The sequence below is a fragment of the Vanessa cardui genome, chromosome 30 (assembly GCF_905220365.1).
Source record: "Vanessa cardui chromosome 30, ilVanCard2.1, whole genome shotgun sequence".
In the NCBI taxonomy this organism is placed as follows: Eukaryota; Metazoa; Arthropoda; class Insecta; order Lepidoptera; family Nymphalidae; genus Vanessa; species Vanessa cardui.
In genome coordinates, this window is record NC_061152.1 from 1,814,413 (window position 1) to 1,838,064 (window position 23,652).

At 35.6% G+C, this 23,652-nt stretch overlaps 3 protein-coding genes across 4 annotated transcripts; 2 read left to right on the forward strand and 1 right to left on the reverse strand.

Annotated features, from left to right (window-relative positions):
* Window positions 1-1,358: 1,358 nt before the first annotated feature.
* Window positions 1,359-8,777, reverse strand: LOC124542143 (zinc finger protein 235-like). 2 transcript variants are annotated; one of them, XM_047120077.1, is made up of 7 exons: window positions 8,428-8,777; window positions 7,876-7,933; window positions 7,617-7,778; window positions 6,518-6,691; window positions 5,895-5,965; window positions 3,733-3,919; window positions 1,359-3,038 (listed from the first exon to the last, which is right to left on the reverse strand). In XM_047120077.1, the coding sequence occupies exons 1-7, from the start codon at window positions 8,436-8,438 to the stop codon at window positions 2,436-2,438; spliced, it is 1,266 nt and encodes a 421-aa protein (XP_046976033.1). In that variant the 5' UTR covers window positions 8,439-8,777; the 3' UTR covers window positions 1,359-2,435. The 2 variants fall into 2 exon arrangements, with proteins under 2 accessions (XP_046976033.1, XP_046976034.1); XM_047120078.1 differs by having other exon boundaries at window positions 8,298-8,774.
* Window positions 8,778-8,821: 44 nt separating this feature from the next.
* LOC124542144 (dynein axonemal light chain 1-like) lies at window positions 8,822-11,406 on the forward strand. The gene is made up of 5 exons (XM_047120079.1): window positions 8,822-9,011; window positions 9,538-9,649; window positions 10,325-10,471; window positions 10,821-10,991; window positions 11,312-11,406. The coding sequence occupies exons 1-5, from the start codon at window positions 8,857-8,859 to the stop codon at window positions 11,363-11,365; spliced, it is 639 nt and encodes a 212-aa protein (XP_046976035.1). The 5' UTR covers window positions 8,822-8,856; the 3' UTR covers window positions 11,366-11,406.
* A 379-nt stretch (window positions 11,407-11,785) lies between these two features.
* On the forward strand, window positions 11,786-21,490 carry LOC124542145 (E3 ubiquitin-protein ligase Rnf220). The gene is made up of 8 exons (XM_047120081.1): window positions 11,786-12,375; window positions 14,820-15,023; window positions 16,786-16,917; window positions 17,711-17,782; window positions 18,907-19,008; window positions 19,662-19,727; window positions 20,445-20,519; window positions 21,216-21,490. Exons 1-8 carry the CDS (start codon window positions 12,025-12,027, stop codon window positions 21,306-21,308), a joined length of 1,095 nt encoding a protein of 364 aa, XP_046976037.1. The 5' UTR covers window positions 11,786-12,024; the 3' UTR covers window positions 21,309-21,490.
* Window positions 21,491-23,652: the final 2,162 nt, after the last annotated feature.

Sequence of the window (23,652 nt, forward strand, 5' to 3'; positions counted from 1 at the left end):
GTAGTAATACGTTTTGCGTAATTGAAACATCTAGTTATCCCTTCTACTTATTGTTTTTTATCAAGCTTTTTACTTGTAACACACTCTTTTCTGTTGTTTAGTATGGGTATAACATATCTGTTTATTAGAATATCATTGGTTCTGAATCTTATGCCTGAATTTACTCAGATTCACTTATCTTTACCCAAACCGGAACACGCCTGTACTAAGTATTATTGTTTGGTGGGTATGGTGGCATCTTAAAAAATTAAAAATTATCTAATTGAGAAAGAGAAGTACAAACTAAATGGCTGTTTTACGAACTTCCGTGTCACCAATATACGGTGTGATTCACGAGGAAGGTATAAGTGAATAATTAATTCAAAATGCTTAAATAGGGTGAATTATGATTATTAAAAAAAAATCTGACTGAAGGCGTGTTTGTAGTTATATATTTAGAGTTATATTTGAAATAGTTTGTATTGTTATATTTACTATCGTGTAAATTCTAATCAATTCAAAACTACTATAATATTTATCACGTCACCGACGGGGTCGAGGCGCCATCTTGATGTTTTGGCGGGAATTACTGTGGTCTTCGTCTACATTACACAAATGGCGGGAAGTTGGATCATCGCTAAGTAAATATGGTAGCCCGCTAGGTACTCGATTATAACAATTTGTTTGGTCTCATTTTACCATTGAAACTTAAGAGTTGTCCTCGAATTCAACCTGGTAACGCCCACAACACTAGTGTTGCATGTCGAAAGTACTATCGATAATTAAACTTTTAGCGAGTCTATGGATAGTATTATCACATGTTAATTGTTGTAGTTGTTAGTAATCTACAGAGAGCTTGAAATACTATCGAAAGTATAACTCACGAAAGGCTTATCGATCAATCATCAATATTTGATGAAAACGACACTATCGATATTCTGAATTGTTTTCTAGATCAAGTATCGATAGTTCTGCAGCACAGCTTCTAACCTCTAAGGGTGACGTCAAGGGGAATAAAGGTGTATTTTATCTCGAGAGATATACTACAGTATGAACTTCATTTTACCCGTGCGAAGTTGGGTAGCTATTTTTTTTATGCTATAAGTTGGCGGACGAGTATATAGGCACCATCACCCATAGACAATGACGTTGTAAGAAATATTATCTATTCCTTACATCGTCAATGCGCCACCAACCTTGGGAACTAAGATGTTATGTCCCTTGTGCCTGTAGTTACACTGACACACTTCAAACCGGCACACAACAATACTGAGTACTGTTGTTTGGCTGTAGAATAACTGATAAGTGGGTGGTACTTACCCAGACGGGTTTGCACAAAGCCCTACCAACAAAAAAAAGCCTAATAAAAAAAACAACACTGTAAGAAATAATTTAATGACGATATATACAATTAAAATACTATGAAAATCTAAATCTACAAATATTGCCATATCATAACGAGAATATTAACAAATTCATTGGTGATAATTAATATTACTGTAAAAAAATGGTCATGAATTGACGAGGCCCCCATTGGGAAGGGGCCTTATGTTAATATATCTCGTCTGAGTTTTATTTTATAACAAATAAAGCTAGGTATTATATTATTTATATGTGTTTATTTATAAATAACTATACACCTATTGAGGCATACTAGTGTGACCGGACCGCATGTTCACAGAATGTCATATTGAGCGAGCGAAATGACCAAAATTAAATATTATAAATTTATTAATAGGGCCTGCATGAATAGATTACATATAAATTTAAGTAATAGCTCATTTCAGCTAAAAAAAACACATGAATAGTAGTTATTCCTTGACATTATCTTATCATTACATAGTATAAAACAATTTTTATACAAAGTTTTATTCTATATAATAATAATAAACAAAGATATATTATTTAGAAAATCGCTTACATGCATTATCTATAGCTTTTGTAATATATATACTATACTGTATTTACAACAATAACAGGAAAAAAACAAAAGAAAACGCCATTTGACCTTGAATTAACGCAATATGATTGGTCGAGAGCAATTAGTCTATGATATTCACTATGGTTTCTCGATTGGCATTTTGAACATATATGAAACTGTTATCGGAACTTTGGAAGTAAAATTGAAGTGTATAAAGGTAGTTAAGTGTAATAGTGTTGTACTATAAATAGAGATATATTAATCACAAACTCTTAATAGTGCACGATATAGCAGAGTTATTATAAAATCATATGAAATATTTTAATCTAAGTATGTTTAACTTTTTTCCTACTTCCATTGCAATAGGGTATACAGTACATATTTAAAGTTGAGTCTTCAATTTGAGCCTAAAAATTCATTTAATTTGCACGATACAGCGTCCTAGAACACACTCGTTTCCCAATCTTCGTCCAGCGCTGGGACATCACTTATCACTTCACAAAACAGTTCATTACTTATATATATACCATTTGGATCACAACGCTTGTTCCTCACTTCTCACTTCACACCAGTTTCCACTCTCATCGACAACACAAGTCGCTATATCATCACTCTGCACTTGTTCCAACATAACTTCCGGCTGACTTGTATCAATCTCCACCTCGACCATTTCACCTTGACCCATCAGCTGTACCAATTTCGCATATCTCTCCTTCTGTTCATCGGTCATGTTCGCTGGATTGTGATATTTCAAATGGTAGTTTAAATGGCTGCTCTGTTTGAAGCGCTTCTGGCATATACCGCACTGGAATGGTGCTACGTTTGTGTGTGTGCGCATATGCTGTTGTAGATGCACGGACTGGGAGAAGGCCTTACTGCATATGATGCATCTGTACGGTTTGACTTTCGTGTGTATGCGCAGGTGCTGATCGAGACCGGACTTCTGGGTGAAGGCCTTTGGGCAGAACGTGCACGGGAATGGCCTGTCGCCGGTGTGCATCCGCATATGCTGTTGAACCCCCCCCTGTTGGGTGAAGCGCTTCTGGCATATCGTGCACTGGAACGGCTTGAGTTTGATGTGCGCCGTCTGACTGTGGTCGAATAGATCTTTTGAATTTTCGAAACCCATTCCGCATATCTGAAAAATAATTGTTTATAATAATAATAATAAATATGAGACAAAATCACATACATTACTCTGATCCCAATGTAAGCAGCTAACGCACTTGTGTTGTGGAAGATCAGAAGTAACGACGGCACAAACCAGACCCGAGACGACATAGACAACTAATGATAATCTACATCGACTCGGCCGGGAATCGAACCCGGGACCTCGGAGTGGCGTACCCATGAAAACCGGTGTTAACTCGACCACGGAGCTCGTCAATGTTATAATATATCATAATTTTGTATTAAATAATATAATATTCTTGTATTGAATAATATGCCTTCTTTACCAATGCAGTCTTTACAAATAATTTAATAAATATTAGAAAACATCAGAGTCGAGATGGCCCAGTGGTTAGAACGTGTGCATCTCAACCGATGATTGCGGGTTCAAACCCAGGCGAGCACCGCTGATTCATGTCCTTAATTTGTCTTTATAATTCATCCCGTGCTCAGCGGTGAAGGAAAACATGGCGAGGAAACCTGCATGTGACAAATTTCATAGAAATTCTGCCACATGTGTATTCCACCAACGTGGAATATGTTCCAAACCTTCTCCTCAAAGGGAGAGGAGGCATTTAGCCCAGCAGTGGGAATTTACAGGCTGTTGTTGTTGTAGAAAACATCACATATGTCGCGCTATGGGACTCCGCCCCCCCCCCTACCTGACAGGCGTGCGCGTCGTGCGGCGCGAGGGCGAGAGGCTTCTCGCAGACCTGGCAGCGGAGCGCCTTCCGGCGGCGCGTGTGCTCGTCACGATGATGAGCAGAGTACGCGCAGCATGATAGGAATATCTGGTGGCAAAGCCCCTCGCTGCTATGCGGCGACGGCTGCAGGCATTCGAACGGCCCGCTGTCGAAAACAAAACATTTACAGTTGTCAATAAAGGAATATGAGACATATATGAGACAATGAGACAAATATGAGACAATGAGACAAATATGAGACATCACATACATTACTCTGATCCCAATGTAAGTAGCTGACGCACTTGTGTTATTGAAATCAGAAGTAACGACGGTACCACAAACACCCAGGCCCAAGACAACATAGAAAACTAATGGTAATCTACATCGACTCGGCCGGGAATCGAACCCGGGACCTCAGAGTGGCGTACCCATGAAAACCGGTGTACACACCACTCGAGGTCGTCAATACGTCGAAGTCGTAAAAAGAATCCTTGGGCTATTGAGGTTCCCGCTTCTGACACAAGTGATAAGCTTTAAAGGAGGAACATTTGTAATGTTTACTTAACTTCCCACTACTGGGCGAGATGGGGCAGTGATTATTGGCCATTCATTTATTTCGTAACACTATTTTCACTAGTTTTTGACACGCTCCCTCTTATTATAAGAGAGAATAATAAAAAGGCGACCCCTTCCCCTTGTATAATAATAGGCTATTTGACTGGTTTTTAAAATACATTTTATATTATTTAGTTGAAGTTAAGGAACCCAGCAAAAGTTGATTTTTTTATTTGTAGTACATATTTGCGGAAAAGTATCATATTAAAAATTCCATATTTAAATAACGCGCGAAAACGCTCTTTCCTCCCTCAGACCTCCCTGCTTGGGGTCGGTGACGTCACTTGCCTGTATCTGTGGTACATTGAATAGACAAGCAAGGTTAACAAGCAAGTGACTTCATCATAAGCCCGGCCAATCAGGAGCGTTTTGTGTCACGTGATAATGGCGTAGTTATCGCAGGGCTAGTGCAGTGCACCAGGCCCCCGAAGTTCAGGGGGCCCTCTAAACTAAACCTTAAGCTTCTGTAGCTATAAAATCACGACCCTCAGCACAAGATTTCTTATTTGGTATCTATAATTTTAAAGGGTAATTATTAGTTAAAGAGGGAAACAGGGGGTGAGGGCCCGATTCTTTTTCTATGCATCGGGGCCCTTCGTCACCTAGCTATGCCACTGGTGAAAAAATTAAAAAAAAATGCATTTTTATTTGTGAATTTTTGAATAAATTACGGATTATTTTCAACTTTCACTAATAAATAATCATTTTTAAACTCATAATATATGCTGATTATTATAATTGACACTTTATTTTTCGCATTGTTAAATAGCGTATTCCTTTATTAATTGGAGGCATTGCTATCGTCTTTAAAAAAAACTATATTAGTCAATATTTTAGACAGATCCTTTCTATATCACTATACATAAGAGGAACAGAATTTTTTTACAACTATATAGAACATCAAAAGTATAACACTTCGCCTTATTGCCTCCACTGGTGACAGGAGGGCTGGTTCGTTCGCCCAGAGGATCGGAATTGCGATTCAACGGGGAAATGCTGCTAGCATTCTTGCCGAAACACTCACGACAAGGCTGGTCCACCAGTTTAAAGTCGCTCAGCGTGCTATGGGAAGGGCTATGCTCGGCGATTCTCTGAGGGCTCGCATTAGAAATGAGGTGATACGTCAAAGAACCAAAGTCATCGACATAGCCCACCGGATTAGTAAGCTGAAGTGGCAGTGGGCTGGTCATATGTGTCGTAGAACCGACAACCGTTGGGGAAAACGTGTCCTAGAGTGGAGCGGTCTCGGCAAATGTAGTGTAGGACGTCCTCAGGCACGGTGGAGTGATGATATACGCAAGGTGGAAGGCAGGAGCTGGATGCGAGTAGCCGGAAAAAGACCACAGTGGCGTGCACTAGGAGAGGCCTATGTCCAGCGGTGGACAAAAACGGGCTGATGATGTGATTTCATGCGGTCAATATTTATACAGTAGCTGGTTTTAGTTCCTATTTGTATATATTTAAGCATTTAATGTTATGAATTCCTATATAGAATTAATGTAACAACTTATATTAACACTCACCTTATGGCTTTTACTTCCCTTTCTTTCCTTACAACTGTCTTAACAACCTTCTCTGGTTTTTCTTTCTCTACCTGAAAATTAATTATAACAATAATTAAACAATTTAAAAAGACTATTTATTATAACCCAATCATCTGATATTCTATCAACAAATAGCAATACTCAGTATTGTTGTGTTCCGGTTTGAAGGGTGAGTGAGTGTAACTACAGGCACAAGGGACATAGCATCTTAGTTCTCAAGGTTTGTGACACACTGGTGTAATGTTAGGAATTTTTATTATTACTAACAGCAAATCAAAACTTAATTCAAGTAGGCTTTTACAAGTACTTTTGAATCATCATTTTACAATTAAGTGAAGCTACCACCGGTTCGGAAAGTAGATTCTACCGAGAAGAACCGACAAGAAACTCAGTAGTAACTCTTTATTACTATCACTATCACTATCCATAGTTACTCTTTTTCACTATCACTATCAGTATCCATCCATCGTTTCTATGATCATCATCCACTATATCCATCCACATGCTCAAGATCTTCCTCACAATATGTTCCTCATTCCACATAATATGTCCATACAATAAAATACACTTTTAATACTATAAAGTAATTCTATAATAATTACCTTTAACTTTTCCTTCTTCCATTTCTTAATCTCCGGCTGTCCGTTGGCCTTAATTATAATATAACTGACGTCATTGGAGGCCAGACTCATGATGTCCGTCGGTTCCATCGATGATATTAATTCCTCTGTTTTCAATTCAATGGAACGCTTTTCATCCTCCGTGTACTTACGTTTCTGTAAAGAAAATTGTAAATATTGAAATCATCTCATTTAACTACCTTTGTCATATATTAGGAAACAATCGAAAAATTCTGAAATATTAATTGTATGGTAAGCATCTTTGTCAATTTATCAACTGCAGTTCCGTATGTTAAGGAATGACATTAAAAAAATTGCATTCAATTGTGTCTTTTCTCATTAACAGATGCCTAATTCATCATCCTCCTGCTCTTATCCCAATTATATTTGGGGTCGGCGTAGCATGTCTCCTTTTATACTTCTCTGACGTCTTCTCACAAGTAACATTCTTTCTAACCATATCGTCTTCCACAAAATCCATCCATCGTTTCCTTGGTCGTCCTCTATTTCTATATCCATCCACATCCATGCTCAAGACCTTTCTCACAATATGTTCCTCATTCCTCCGCATTACATACCCATACCATGATAACCGCCTTCCACATAACTTTCTAGTAAAACCTTCAGGGTTTTATCAAGATATTATTAACACTCATCTACAATATATACAAGAATCAACCATTCCTTACAATGGTAATGCGCTACTAACCTTGGGAACTCAGATGTTACATCCCTTGCGCATATAGGGAACACAATACATGTAGTATTGTGTTCCCTATATGCATTGCAGCTGTTGGTAGAATATATGACTACCTGGTACCTACTCACACTTTCACAAAGCCTTAACAAGTACAAAGCAGTAGAGCCTTTACTAGAACACTATATTTTACGTCATATGTATACATTATTGCTATAAAAATTAATATTCATGTAGTGTTAATGCAACTAGCTTTATAAATCGCAGTAAAATAATCTAAATGCTTAAATAAACATTGTCAACAAAGCTTTGTATTTAAAATACATTTGTTTGTGTATGATTTCGAAAATTAATGAGTTATTTAGTAAAAGATTAGAATCCAACCTGCTTTACATGTTTCCGTAGACACAAATCTTGTCCAGCCATATATTCATCTATATGTTCAACTCTTGCATGATTTAACAATGCTTTTTCTGTTATGAAGCCTTTATTGCACAGTCTACATGATACGGTATCTTCGTCCTCTTGATCGCTCAACCTCTCCTTCTGTGATAATTACATTGAATTAAGGTGATTTTTAAGCTCAATTTGAGGTAAAATGTTATTGTACACTGTATTTTAAACAATAACATTAAATACTCACTTTTATTTTAGGTATCGGAATCACATTAACTGTTCGTATATTACGAGTTGTCATTTTTCTGTAATAATATAAAATGATAACTTATGAGTTTATATATCAACAAAAACTCTAAATAATTCATCCGTTAATGTCGTAGCTACAAGTTATTTAATAGTGTTCACAAAATAAGTATTATATATCACAACGCGATGTATATTTTAATATATAATTTAAAAATTTATCAAAACAGCGGGAATTTACAATTGACAAAACTTTTTTTTTCAGTCTCGGTATGTGAACTGGCGTAGGCACTACGAAACTAAACAATACTAATAATATTTATTAATTTACACTTTTATAAATCTCTATAATATTAAAATCGCTTCATTTAATTGTAATAGTTACATTCGAGAGAAACTAAATATGTTATCTACTACATTTACCTTCAATCCGATTCTGGGAATAGATTGGTGCTTGTTTTTTTTTTAATTAAAAAAAAGAAAATAAAAAGAAAAATGCAGTACTATGGAGTTTGTGAAAAAAATAAAAATGTCAAAATGACATGACATTTACCGAAAATGCATTGAGTCTGAATGCGAAAAATATAGAAATAGTAAAATTACATAGCCGCTAATCGGAAATTCTTAGCTAATACGACGTTTCTAGATAAAGTAATCCGCCATTTCGTGAGTCGAGAATAAAGATTAATACAAATATATATGTACAGAATACAGATTGACAGGACATTGCTCCTAGAACAGATAAAAAAATATTCTTGTCTATGGTACTCTTAAAATTCAATCTTTTTACTTAAATATTTTAATATAAATATAATTAATTCAATAACTAAAAATATGAAGTTAGAGATCTTCAGACCATTCATAGGTTATTTTAAATAAATTTATAAATAATAAAGTTGCAGACGATCAGTTGAAAATTTTATCGATATCGTTGCTAAGGCATTTCTGTTAAATAAAATTCTTGATTTAATAATTCAATCTAATGGCTACAAAAGCTACAACAATAAAGGAAGCAATTAAGCGCTGGGAAGAAAAAACAGGTCAACATGCGAGTCAGGCCACAGAAGTTAGTTTAGTTTTTCAATGGCCACCTATAGAAAAAATGGATAATACTCTTGCTTCTTTAGTTAATTGCGAGTAAGTAGGAAATCTTATACTCATAGAGGAATACTCATTTTTTTTATCTTGACTTGGCGGTAAATGTTCATCATTGATGAACATTTTTGGTGTAAGAAATGATAATCATTCCTTACATCGCAAACGTGCCCAAACCATCTAAACTTAGGATGATATGTCCTTTGTTGTTGGGTTCTTCAACTGAATATCAATGATATTAAGCAGTCCAGATTTGCAGCCTAATTATAAATAGGTGCCCAACAAGAGCTTACACAACTATAATCTAAGTAAACTACTGCATAATACTGAATATTCATGTGCTAAATTTGTATTCATCTCGTGCTCTGCGGTGCACATATGTATTCCACTAACGCGCACTGGAACAGCGTCGTGAATTACGTTCCAAACCTTCTCTTCCAAGGAAGAAGAGTCCTTAGCCCAGTAGTGGGAAATTTTCAGCCATTTGATGTTGTTGTACAAGTAGATCTTTACTGACTGATATGACTAAAATAATATGATTTTTCTCGATATGTAACACTGATTTCAGAAAACTAAGCTTATCCACAAACATGATCGAAAAGGTGCAAGGATTGAATAGTTTAAAGAAGTTACGGATTCTTTCACTCGGCAGGAACTACATCAAATCGTTTTCAGGAATGGTGAGTATACTTCCATATAACCTTGGATTTATTATGTGTGAGACAAATGACGCAAAAGATTTGGCGAGTCAAGTCAGTGCTTATGGGAACGCCTAGCTTAGAAGTTAAATATACAAGCCCCATATTGTAGCGTGAACTCGCAGCATTTCCTGTCTTTTGTTAAAACGCCGCATATTTTGTAACGATACTTACTGCAGGACATTGTGCAAAGTTGCTGTGTCACGTAGATTTAGTGTTGGGCGTCATTTTGGGAGACTTTTTGTCTATTAATGTATGTGAGGCTTAAAGCTGATGAAGGTGTTCCATCTTTTAATTTGTATATTTATGATTATGTATGTATGTATGTGTGTATGTGTACTGGATAGAGTGTGGGATTGTTAAAATCATATCGAGTTTTCTAAAAATTCTCATTGATTCGTCGACTTCCGTGGTTGAGTAGTGTGTACACTGGTTTTCATGCTTACGCCATTTTGTGGTACGGGGTTCGATTTCAGGCCGATTCTATGTAGAAAAACTTCATTTTTTTTTCTAAGTTGTCTTGGGTCTGGGTGTTTGTGGAGCCGTCGTTACTTCTGATTTTTCATTACGCAAGTGCTTTAGCTACTTACATTGGGATCAGATTAATGTACGTGATGTTGTGCAATATTTATTTATTTAATATTGATGATATTTTAGGAATCACTCAGCGATACGCTGGAAGAACTTTGGATATCGTATAATTTGGTTGAAAAATTGAAGGGAATCAATGTCTTGAGGAATTTAAAAGTTTTGTACATGAGCAACAATTTGGTGAAGGAATGGAGTGAATTTAACAAATTGCAGGCAAGTATTGAGCTGTTGAGGAAGTCAGACTAACATCACTATATAGTATAAAAAAAGTCGCCTACCGCTGTCTGTACCTATGTATGCTTAGATCTTAAACTGCGCAACGGATTTTGATTTGTTTTCTTTTAATAGATACGTTGATTCAAGTGGAAAGTTAATATGTGTAATACATGCATAATATAGTCGACAAATACTTATAAACTTATCGAATTATAATATGATGTCATAAGAAAACAAAAAACTATGAACACTATATTCAAAACATTCTGTATATTAAGTATCAGCATTACACCCGTGCGAAGCTGGGGTATGGTATATTTGAGGTTGAGATTTTCTTGCGTTGCAGGAACTACCCAATCTAGAAGATCTATTGTTCGTTGGTAATCCACTCTATGATGCCTGTGAACTGGAAGTTTGGAGATCTGAGGCAGCCAGACGACTGCCTGGACTTAAAAAGCTGGACGGGGAAACGGTTCTGCGGGAGGATGAACCTCCATTGACAGTTGCTGATTTAGAAGTAGGTATTGACATACAACAACAGCCTGTAAATTTCCCACTGCGGAGCAAAGGCAGCAGTTCTAATAAATTAGACACATGCAGGTTTCATTACGATGTTTTCTTTCAGCACCATACGCGAGGTAAACAGCGTGGAGAAGTGGCCTTAACCCAGAAGTGGGAAATTTACAGGCTGTTGTTGTATAGGATTTTTGTTTAGTATAGAAGTTTCAAAAACAAAAAATATGTCAAAATAATTTGTCTATTAGATTATTAGACTATTTGTCTTTCATTTTCTATTATAAAGTCGAGAAAAGTAACATATACTTATTTCTTTTTCAGCCTGATGGAGGTGATGCTGTAGAAACTCTTGTTAGTGCTGAGACAAATGATTAATCAACTAATAAAATTATTGATATCCAGTCGTTTTCCATTATTCTTATTCTGTGGATAGAGTAGAGTGCCTTAAATAAAGTATAAAAAATATTGATGTCTACTTTTAATTAAAAAAATAAATTAACAAAAACAAAAAATATCGATACAAATTAAAACATATAATATACAAAAAAAGTTATATAATATAATGAGACAGAAAGAAAAAAATATCTCTTTTTCTGCATAACGTTTTTTCTTTAAACGATAATTTCGGCTAGGGCCGCTACTATAAGCCACGAAAAAGAAATTCATTAAAAAATAAAAGAAATTTTAGCTTATTAAGTACTTACCATACATTATAGTGTATGTCAATCTTTATTGCAATGATCATCATAGATCATAGACTAAAGATCTATTGCATTATATGACAGCTGTCAGCAATCAAAATGTTATGTCAATTGCCATCCAATAAAAAAAACACTTAGCGTTTATTTATTATTGTTTCGGTTACAATAATTAGTGTAAATTACGTAAATAATGACGGCGGTGTCGACAAGACGAGTTCGTACATCATCATCGAACTTCTATAAACGATGTTAAATAATCAAATTATAATATAATTCATCAAAAACCGCGATGTTATTAGATTTTGAACTGTGAATCAACAACAAACATTTGAAATGTTACCCGTAGTTATGTATAACATGGAAGGAAGTTCAAATACAATTCCAAATTCGAATTTTGCTTCGGTTTTCGATGATAACGTTATTTTAAACTGTGTTAGGAGTAGGAAAAAAGTCACTGAACTTCCAAATTGTCCTGTATGCAGCTGTACTATCAGACAGGGTGAATTAGATACTCATTTATGTCTCGAAGTAGAGAGGCTAAATAAACTTTCTAGTGGTGGTTCTAAGCGTAAGTTAAGTGCTAATAGTCCGGGAAGTTCTAATCCAATGCCTGGATCTAGTTCTAGTGTTGATAATCAGAGTGATGTTGACGTGAGCGGGTGCCTGGGCAGCGATGTTTATCAGGTAAACAAGCTTAGAAAAAAAAAAAATTTTTTTTTTTAAGTACTGTAGTCGAATTTGAAAATTAATACCTTCGCCGAAATATCAGTCGCGAAATTTAAAAAAAAAGTTTTTATTTTTTTTAATGAAACTTAATTTTAGTTTTGAGATCGAGGTTAATATAGACAATGTCTATATTAACCTTAGACATTAGATTAACTATTTCAAAACTATTTCAAAACGATTTTTTTTAATAACGGTGTCAATGTTTTTAATAATCTGCCATAAAAAAATACAACTGGTTTTTTTTCACAAATTATGTAATTCCAAATATGAAAATAATTATTTATAGATTTTTTTTTTTTTTTCATTAACATTTACAAAGATTTAAAATAATATACAACTAAAAATTTTATATGCATTTTAGTTAATAGAAAGCAAAAAAATGACTAGATGTATGGTTATTGAATATTGTAAGAGACTTCAAACAATCTTATCTTACTAGTAGATTTTTATGTAAAGATGTTTGTTACTTATTCCAGCATAATTTGCTTAATGGATTTAAATGATATAGCTTATACATTAGTATAACACATAGGCTACCTGACAACTAAATCCTAAAATGCCACAAGCTATAACTAGTTATTTATATATTCAGATTTGCACATTATTTTTGTACTTCTACACATAAAATTGAAATGTCTGTGAATTGTCTGTAATATTAAAATAGTCCATTTTTATTCAATGTATATGTATTTATATATGGTATGTATACTAAAATAACATTATTTACAATTTTTGTCAGTCTATCCGTCTGTTTGTTCACTGGCAGATAACTGATATAAAAGAGAGCAACTTAGGCTACAATTTTTTTTCATTTTTTGTTAAATTCAAATGCATTCAAGTTCACGGGCACAGCTAGTTGTAAGTAAAACAAACAAGCTGCCTCTATTATCTTGGTGTGTGTGACAGCTTACTTAATACATATACTTAATACTCACCAAACATCATACTATATTATAAGTGTGCATGTTCTTACACTCTATTCAAAACATAACAGTAGAAAAGCCAAATTTTTTTTTTTTAATACTATTGGACGTGATCTTGATTAGTCTTTGGTATTTAATAGAAAAAAAATGCACTTTTTACTCTTGTGAATCTGTTATCTGAATTTTGGGAGTGTTTATTAGTAGTTAAGTGTAATAGAAATAAAGATACAGTATAATCCATTTAATATGATCACACTTAATAAGATTTCTCGCATAATACACTGCTTTTTGCCAGTAAAATAAGTTATTATTTTAAATAATGTATTGAATGTACATACATTTGTATTTAATTTAAAATAATAAGAACAAAATACATGTAGTATGTTCGTTTTATTTTCCTTATCCTGCATAATACTCTTTCTCACTTAAAACACGTTTTTGGTGGGGTCCTCGAGAAATCGTTTTAAGCTCTTTGTAGTGTATAATATAGCTGAGTTATTAGAAAATCTAATATGCAAATCTTAAGGTATGGTTATCTTTATTCTTACTTTGATTGGAATAAGCTATATTGAGAAATAAGGACTAAAGACAAAACAAACAGCAAACAGTTCTTAATTAACATATCTTTATTTGAACCACCAATTGGAAGAAGGGAATAAATCCAAAAAAAAATAGGAACGGGGGTAAATAAAAAAATTACTTCATAACTTTTTGCATTCAACTTATAATCTTATAAGACAGCAATGATTATTAATAAAATATCAATCCTGATTTATTCACTGACAGACCTGCCTTAAATGTGTAATATTTAGCCCTACATTTAAAGAATGTAAGAGTGTATAAAAGTGAATATGTTGCATTTATTTCCTTCTTCCAATTGGTGGTTCCTTTATAATACACTATTACACTTCACAACTTATTATTTACTTTAATATGACTTCCAAAGTAAGACTTTACATACTTTATAGTGAATACCATAACTTAGTTAACGTACTAATTATATCACATTGATTTAATGTTAGTAAATAGTGCCAACATCAGCATTTTCTCTAAAGATTTGGAAATTGGAGATATACAGGAGATTTTTTTAGGGGATACATTTATTAAAGAGTATTTTGTAGTATAACAATTAACAAAAAACATATAAATAATTTAAATAATGAAAGTACTTAATATTTATTGTAATAAACATTATTAGGTCATGTATTAATTTATATTAATTTGTAAAAAACACTCACATAATAGGAAAGCTACATCCACTTTTGTGTTAAATTCTGTATATAAGTAATGTATATGTATATTTCTACATAATTATTAACTTTATAATAAAATTTATTTTTCATCACCAAAAGTACCCTATTCTACCACCTCATGGTAAGTGGTTACCACCTTATAGAGACCATCTCATGACACTTCTCGGTTCTAAATATATAAGTATTTATAGGACATAACATTAATTATACTGATATATTGTTTCAGCGAGTTCACACAAACCGTCTTAAAAGACTGCGGGCCCGTCGACGAAGTCCCCCACCACAACAGGGGGAGTGTCCTGTGTGTAATGCAACCCTACCCGTTTCAAGACTGCAGAGGCACGCTCTGCGGTGTCTGAAACGAACAGGAGCGGAGATGGACGAAGATATACCGGATACAAGCTCGGAGGATGGAAGCATAGACGTTGAGGTTGGTTACTGTTATAATTGTATCATTACATAGTATAAAACAAAGTTACCGCTGTCTGTCCATATGTATGATTAGATCAGTGATTCCCAAAGTGGGCCAGGTGAACCCCTCGACGGGTCCCAAGAACAAAATCGTATCTTCGAAATTCCTACTTTACAGTGTGATGGCTTAAAGTTTTGTAAAACTATATTTATGAATAAATTTCGAAGGTTTTTTGATCAAAGGTCATTCAATCAAATCAAACAATCAAACACACTACCGTGTAATTAATGTTATACAGGTTACTAATTAACAATAAAGTCGATTTTGTCTTATTTTTCCATAAGATTTTGTTCTTGGGACCCGTCGCCCTAGGGTTCCACGGGAGAAATAATGGAGGTCTACATATGCGTGAATAAAAAATGGGGGCCCCCGAAAATTTATTTGCTTTTGAAAGTAAATAGCAAAATTGTAAGAATAGTTATATTTATTACCTTATTAATTTTTGTCTTGTAATTCTATTCTTTTAATAAGTGAAGTCTTAGAAAATGTACCATGTTTCGTTTTTATTTTACCTATCGGAATATAGGGACAGAACTCCGAACCGACACCATTTATATTATTTGGCTACCTTAAGTATGTGGTAGAAATGTAGCACCAAAACCAAACCAATAAAATTTTGAAAGTGGTCCACGAGAAAAATAAGTTTGGGAACTACTGGATTAGATCTTTGAAACTACGCAACGGATTTTAATGCGGTTTTTTTAATAGATAGAGTGATTCAAGAGTAGGCTTTATATGTATAATAGGTGCATAATATTGTAGAGAAGTCATTAATATGGCGTTTGCCACTATACTGTAAGTCTGTAACACTGGCTCTCACAGAGTCGGATTTAAAGGTCTGGAGACCCCGGGCCACAAAGCAGTGGGGGCCCTAGACAAACAGAAGCGTGAACAACCTAATAATTATATTATCATGAATTTTTTATTTCAATCAGTAAGCTATGATTTATTTACTTGTATCGGTAACTAAAATATTAAATAATAACATGATTATAATTTGACTATATCTTGGTATTTGTTAACTTGCTGAAAACTCTTGCCCCCACTAATGTGGAGGCCCCAGGGAAGTTGCCCCGGTTGCCCTCCCCTAAATACGGCCCTGGGCTCTCAGTATATTCTTTCTTACTTTTCTAGTCTTACTTGAATTTGGGCGCTGTCATCAAAATTAGTCAAGATAACGATATATTGAAAACAATTTATTCACAAAAAGTAACATTGTTATTACATTTAAACAATAACAAAAAATAAGTTATTCCACCGCCAAACAACAGCACTCAGTATTGTCGTGTTCCGGTTTGAAGGGTGAGCGAGTGTAACTACAGGCACAAGGGACATACCATCTTAGTTCCGAAGGTTGGTGGCGCATTGACGATGTAAGAAATAGTTAATATTTCTTACAGCGTCATTGTCTATGGGTGATGGTGACCACTTACCATCAGGTCGCCCATCTGCTCGTCCGCTAACCTATACCATAAAAAAAGTTTTAACAAATTGGCAGCGGAATCTTTTTATAATTTTTTCCATTCCTGCGGTACGGGGCGTTAAAGACCTCGTACGAAAACTATCTTAATACCAATAATAAATAAGTAGACCCTGTAACGTTTAAGAAATTAAAGCTCGTTGTGAAGTGATAACGTTATCAGTGATCGAATTTTATTTCTTCATGACCACATTCATGAGAAAAATATTGAAATAGTTGTTTTTATTTCGAATCGAATAGAACGATGAGCCCTCGGGCTTCGGTGCGGAGTACCAGTGGTGCGGCGAGTGGCGCGTGCGTGCCGCGGCGCTGCAGGGCTCCGAGGCGCGCCCAGCCACCTGCGTGCGACGGGCCTCCACCGACCGCGCTCTGGTGAGACTCATCCTTTATCTACTTTTTCCTTCATTTATTAGATGTAATAATATTGGAGTGTCTGTTTGTAATATTAAAATAACCGCTATGTACTAAATGCATATGTATTCACGGTATATGAACAAAAGTATGCTACTTTACTTTTACCAATTTTTGTGAATCTGGGAACCGCTGGACCGATTTTGGCGGGACTCTCACTGTCATATAGCTGATGTAGTGAGGAGTAACTTAGGCTATTATAGAATTATATATAAAATAATATTAAAGTGACGCAGTCCTTTCGCATGGCCCCACTCCGCTGCCACGTCGGGGGCCTCATAACAACGGTTTAATATCACAAAACCTGTCTAATACAGAATTAATAAGTTGCAGTAAATTTTTCCGAGCTGTCAAATAACTTTTTCGTTAAATTCAAATGTCGAAGTTGCAGGCACAGCTAGTGTTACATATACAACAAACAAAACAACAACAACAACAGCCTGTAAATACCCACTGCCGGGCTAAAGACCTCCTCTCCCTTTGAGGAGAAGGTTTTGAAACATATTCCACCACGCTGTTCCAATGCGGGTTTGAGGAATTCAAAATTTGTAGAATTCCCATGAAATTTGTCACATGCAGGTTTCCTCACGATGTTTTCCTTCACCGCTGAGCACGAGATGAATTATAAAGACAAATTAAGCACATGAATCAGCGGTGCTTGTATGTGAACCCGTAATCATCGGTTAAGATGCACGCGTTCTAACCACTGGGCCATCTCGACTCTGTGTTACATTTAATGTTATAAATCCCCCAGGTCGTGGACGGCGACGAAGACACGGAGCTTTACGGGCCGCCGCAGTACTCGCCTTCGCGGATCGCACCAGATGTAAGTTACCTTTTAATAACTCACTAGGAAATTCTCTTCATAGTATTGATCATTATCACAGTTCACATTAGTGTGGAATCTATCTGCAATAATCTGTATCTATATGTAATAGTCTGTATCTATATGTAATAGTCTGTATCTATGTGTAATAGTCTATATCTATCTTTAATAGTCTACTATCTGCAATAGTCTATATTTATCTGTAATAGTCTATATCTATCTGTAATAGTCTATATCTATCTGTAATAGTCTATATCTATATGTAATAGTCTGTATCTATGTGTAATAGTCTATATCTATCTTTAATAGTCTACTATCTGCAATAGTCTATATTTATCTGTAATAGTCTATATCTATCTGTAATAGTCTATATCTATCTGTAATAGTCTATATCTATATGTAATAGTCTGTATCTATATGTAATAGTCTGTATCTATGTGTAATAGTCTATATCTATCTTTAATAGTCTACTATCTGCAATAGTCTATATTTATCTGTAATAGTCTATATCTATCTGTAATAGTCTATATCTATCTGTAATAGTCTATATCTATATGTAATAGTCTGTATCTATGTGTAATAGTCTGTATCTATATGTAATAGTCTGTATCTATGTGTAATAGTCTGTATCTATATGTAATAGTCTGTATCTATGTGTAATAGTCTGTATCTATATGTAATAGTCTATATCTATCTGTTATAGTCTGTATCTATGTGTAATAGTCTGTATCTATCTGCAGTAGTATGTATCTATATGTAATAGTCTATATCTATCTGCAATAGCCTGGATCTATCTGCAATAGTCTATATCTTTCTGTAATAGTCTGTATCTGTCTGCAGTTGTCTGTATCTATCAGCAATAGTCTATATTTATCTGTAATAGTCTGTATATATCTGCAATAGTCTGTATATATTTGCTATAGTCTGTTTCTATCGGCAGTAGTCTGTATCTATCTGCAGTAGTCTATATCTATCTGTAATAGTCCGTATCTATATGCAATAGTCTATATCTATCTACAATAATCTATATACAATAGTCCCTTAGTCAGGATCTATTCATTATTCATTTGAGTAAGTTTATTTAAATTATCATTTCTTTAATTTAGTTTAAAATTCTGTTCCAGGCAGATATTCCCGTTGATGATGAGGATACGGAACAAAACGCTGATGACGTGATGGAGGAGGCGCCCTTGAAACCGAATGGAATCGTGGAAGCAAGCGCTGAGGTAGCATATTATAGTACGACACAACTCAGATGTCGCATCGGCAAAATTCGTAAAACCGATCACACCCTAATTGAGTACGCCATCCCAAATTATCAATATCTATTTCTCATGTGAATATGATCTTCACACAAACGCAATAACGTGTAATATCATACGACCTAATATATTCGTCAATCCGACGCGTCGCTTTACACGCACTCGCTGTCTCGGGTCGAACTGACGCGGGAATCTATAGCGACGAATAGCGTCGAGTGGCGCGATAGGGAGCTGTTTCTATTGGGTTGTGTGTATCGGCAGTGATCGGTTTTATTGAATTTTCCGTGTATCCGTATTAAGTGTATCGGAACGAATTTGTTAATAATTAATGCAAAACTAGTACTTTTATATGTGAAAAATAGCTTAGAACTTGTTTAAAACTTAAATGCAATACACAAGCTTCTAATGTTCAAAAACAGAATATGACACATGACAGTGAAAAAGGCGGGAAAATTAAATGTAACAAAATAATTTTTACGCGCCTTACAGTGCCAACTGACAAGCGTCACCAAAATCAAAATAAACTTTATTCAAGTAGGCTTTTACAAGCGCTTTTGAATCGTCATTTAACAATTAAGTGAAGTTACCACCGGTTTTCATTGATTTTTTTTTTACAGACAAGGATACAAGCATTGAAGGAAAAAATTAAAGATTTGGAAAAAAAGCAGAATTCGTCGTTAGAAGTGAGTGTGGTTATTGTATTACAATATTAATTAGTTGCTACAAAACTGTAATGATTTAGCGACTGTCCCGGCTTCACACAGAGTTTTTTTATTTTTACTTTTTATTTATGTATTTTTTGTTGCTATTTTCCGACATGTTTAAAATGTGTCGTTCTATTTGAACTTAAAGTAAAGTAAAGTCAACAGCCTGTAAATTTCCCACTGCTGAGATAAGGCCTCCTCTTCCATTACGGAGAGGGTTTGGAACATATTCCACCACGCTCTTTCAATGCAGGTTGATGGAATGCAAATGTGGCAGAATTTCGATTAAATTATATTTATTAGACACATGCAGGTTTCCTTACAATGTTTTCCTTTACCGAGAAAGAGATGAATTATAACACAAATTAAGCACGTATACAAAGTCGTGCTTGCCTGGGTTTGAACCCGCAATCATCGGTTAAACGGAACATATTCCACCACGCTGTTCCAATGCGGGTTGGTGGAATACATATGTGGCAGAATTTCTATGTAATTTGTCACATGTAGGTTTCCTCACGATGTTTTCCTTCACCGCTGAGCACGAGATGAATTATAAAAACCAATTAAGCACATGTATCAGCGGTGCTTGCCTGGGTTTGAACCCGCAATCATCGGCGCGTTCTAACCACTGGGCCATCTCGACTCGACCGATGATTCAATTGAACCAAATATTAATACATTGTATTTGATTTTCAGGCGAAGTGTCTAATCTGCCTCGGTCCGTACACATCCCCGGCCGTCTCGATACAGTGCTGGCACGTGTACTGCGAGGTAATATACTAGCTGATTGATAAAACACAAACTTGCCCCCTTAGGGGGAAAACGTTACCCTCTTAGGGGTCGATTAAAAAATGACTACACTTTAATCCACAACCGTGGTCGAGTTGTGTACACAAGTTTTCATGGGTACGCCACTCTGAGTTGATTTAAAAAAAATCATTATTTTTCTATGTCATCTCGGGTCTGTATTGTGTCGTCGTTACTTCTGATCTTCTATAACACAAGTGCGTCAGCTACTTACATTGGGATCACAAAAACCTTTTACAATTACAGTCCACTTTTGAATCGTCATTTAATAATTAAGTGAACTACCAGTTCTGGAAGTAGATTCTACCGAGAAGAAGCGGCTAGGAACTCAGTTTCTTTTATGTTATCAGAGATAAAAAGCATATTATTCGATACAAGATTTTATAGATGACAAAAAAGCGTTAATACCTGTTGACTTCCAAGCAGGATATACTAATTTAAATAATTGTATTTAATAAACATGACATTGTATTTTTTAAATGTTAAAAAAGAGTAACTACTGAGTTTCTTGCCGGTTCTTCTCGGTAGAATCTACTTTCCGAACCGGTGTTAGCTTCACTTAATTGTAAAATGACGATTAGAAAGTGCTTATAAAAGCCTACTCGAATAAAGTTTTATTTTGATTTTGATTTTAATGTATGTGTTGTCTATCCGTTCCAGGTCTGTTGGTTGCAGTCGCTGCGCGCTAAGAAGATATGTCCTCAGTGCAACGCAATCACAACGGCAGACCACCTCAGGCGAATATATATGTGAAGTGTTATCGAATGAAATTAGCTCAATTATATAACTGTAATGATAATACTAAGAATATATTTTTGTCAGCCCCGTGTAATATAGTATGTTACATATGATTGCTTCCAATGGCAAGGAGATGAAACCTTAACTTTTATTCATTGAATCACTCTATCTTTTAAAAAAAATCGCATCAAAATCCGTTGTGAAGTTTCAAAGATCTAAGCATACATAGGGACAGAGAAAGCGACTTTGTTTTATACTGTGTAACGATGGACAATATAGTAAGGAAACGCTGATAATTTTAGAACAAATTCTGTAGTATATTTAGTATCAGTACTGCACCCGTGTTTGTAGGGGGGTCGCTAGTATAGTATTTTTTTTTTTAATTTAATTTACAACATCCGCAGGCTCGCAGATGCCCGTGCCTTTTTTTAAATTTTATATTCAATTACATTTTGGCGTTTTATATTTTATACTAAACATCAGCAGATCTTCGCTGGAAATCATTATTGTCGTCTTCTTGGGAGACGTGGCCCACACTGATATATATATATTTTTTTCAAATAATATATACATAATATATAATAAATAATATATAATAAAATATAAGTAAGTAAGTATAGTACGACACAAATTAGATGTAGCATCGGAAAATGCAATGGAATGAAAATAAAACCGATTACTGCCGATTTACACAACCAATAGAAATAGCTCCCTATCGCGCCATTCGACGCTATTCGTCGCTATAGATTCACGCGTCAGAGAAAGCAAGTGCATGTAAATCGAGGCGTCAAATTGGCGAATATATTAGGTCATATGATATTAAAAGGTATTACGTTTGTGCAAAGATCATATTCGCATGAGAAATAAATATTGATAATTTGGGATAACGTACTTATTTCGGATGTGGTCGGTTTTACGATTATAGCCGATGCGACATCTAAGTTGTGTCGTACTATAATAATATAATAATGTATTAATGTATGTCCCCCCCCCCCCCCAAGCCCAAATAACATACGAATAAGGTTCATCGCGCCCCTTGCCATTGGCTGCGCTGTAGATTAAGTCTGCGTTGGTTCAAATGATCATTTCAAAGAATATGCCTTGGATAGAGTTTATACAATAACGATAAGAGCTGGGTTAGCCTTAGTTTATTTACTGTGTAAATAAATCGTATTTTTTCTATGTAATGTGTGTTGTTTTATTTCTCCCACTCCTTGTAAGTGACAGCTTGTAAATTTCCCTTATCCCACTGCTGGGCTAAGACCTCCTCTCCCTATGAAGAGAAGGTTAGGAGCATATTACACCACGCTTCTCCAGTCCGGATTGGTTGATTCACATTTATTTATTTAATGCCACACTATACATATAATTACAGGATTGTGTTCCAATTCGATGAATTTTTGTTCAATTGATTGATGTGGCAGAATTTAGTTGAAATTAGCACGAGGCGAGTTATAAATACAAGTTAAGCACATGAAAAATCAGTGGTGCTTGTCTGGGTTTGAACCCGCAATCATCGGTTAAGATGCACGCGTTCTAACCACTGGGCCATATTTGTTTAAATCTCTTGTGTTGACTCTAGATTTAAATTAGGATGTCTTAAATTGATAGATATATAGACGATTTAAATAGGAGGGATATATTACATGCATATATAATTGTATTTAACTAACATGACTGTAGTTTTAATCGTTGAAAAACTGTACTGATTTTCTTGTCGATTCTATTCGGTAGAATTCAATTCTTTGGGTTGTAAGGGGGCGAAAATTACAACCTAGCGCCCCAAGCCAACCTCACCTGCCTGTGGTGCATCCTGCCGACCAGCAAACGAGGCTCTGGCGACCGACTGATGGCGGTATAACCATCAACATAATAGGCGTAGCTAAATACCACAGGCCGGTGACGGGCAGCAGCGTCACCGGTGCGAGTAGCTACGTTCTGCGATCGCCAACCCGCCTGCACAGATTGGCGATTATGGGCAATAACCTCCATATGCAGCACTCACGCAAGCCACGGCCCCCAGTTCCCGGCAGCCCCGCTATTCCTCGTCATGGTGGCGACGATGGTAATGACGGGACGGGGGGTGTTAAGAATCACCAGGCTACGGGAGGCCACCACAACCGACTGACCCTTGCGACGTACAACGGGCGCACGCTACGGCTTGACTCGCATCTAGCGCAACTTGAGGTAGAACTTGGGAAAATTAGGTGGCACATATTAGGGCTATGTGAAGTCCGTAGAGAGGGAGAGGACACCGTAACTATCGAATTAGGCCACCTAATGTACTTCCGAGAGGTAGACCAACAATCCCAAGCCACCTGGCGACCACAGCAAGTGGAGAAGTCGTTTCTTCCAAGCC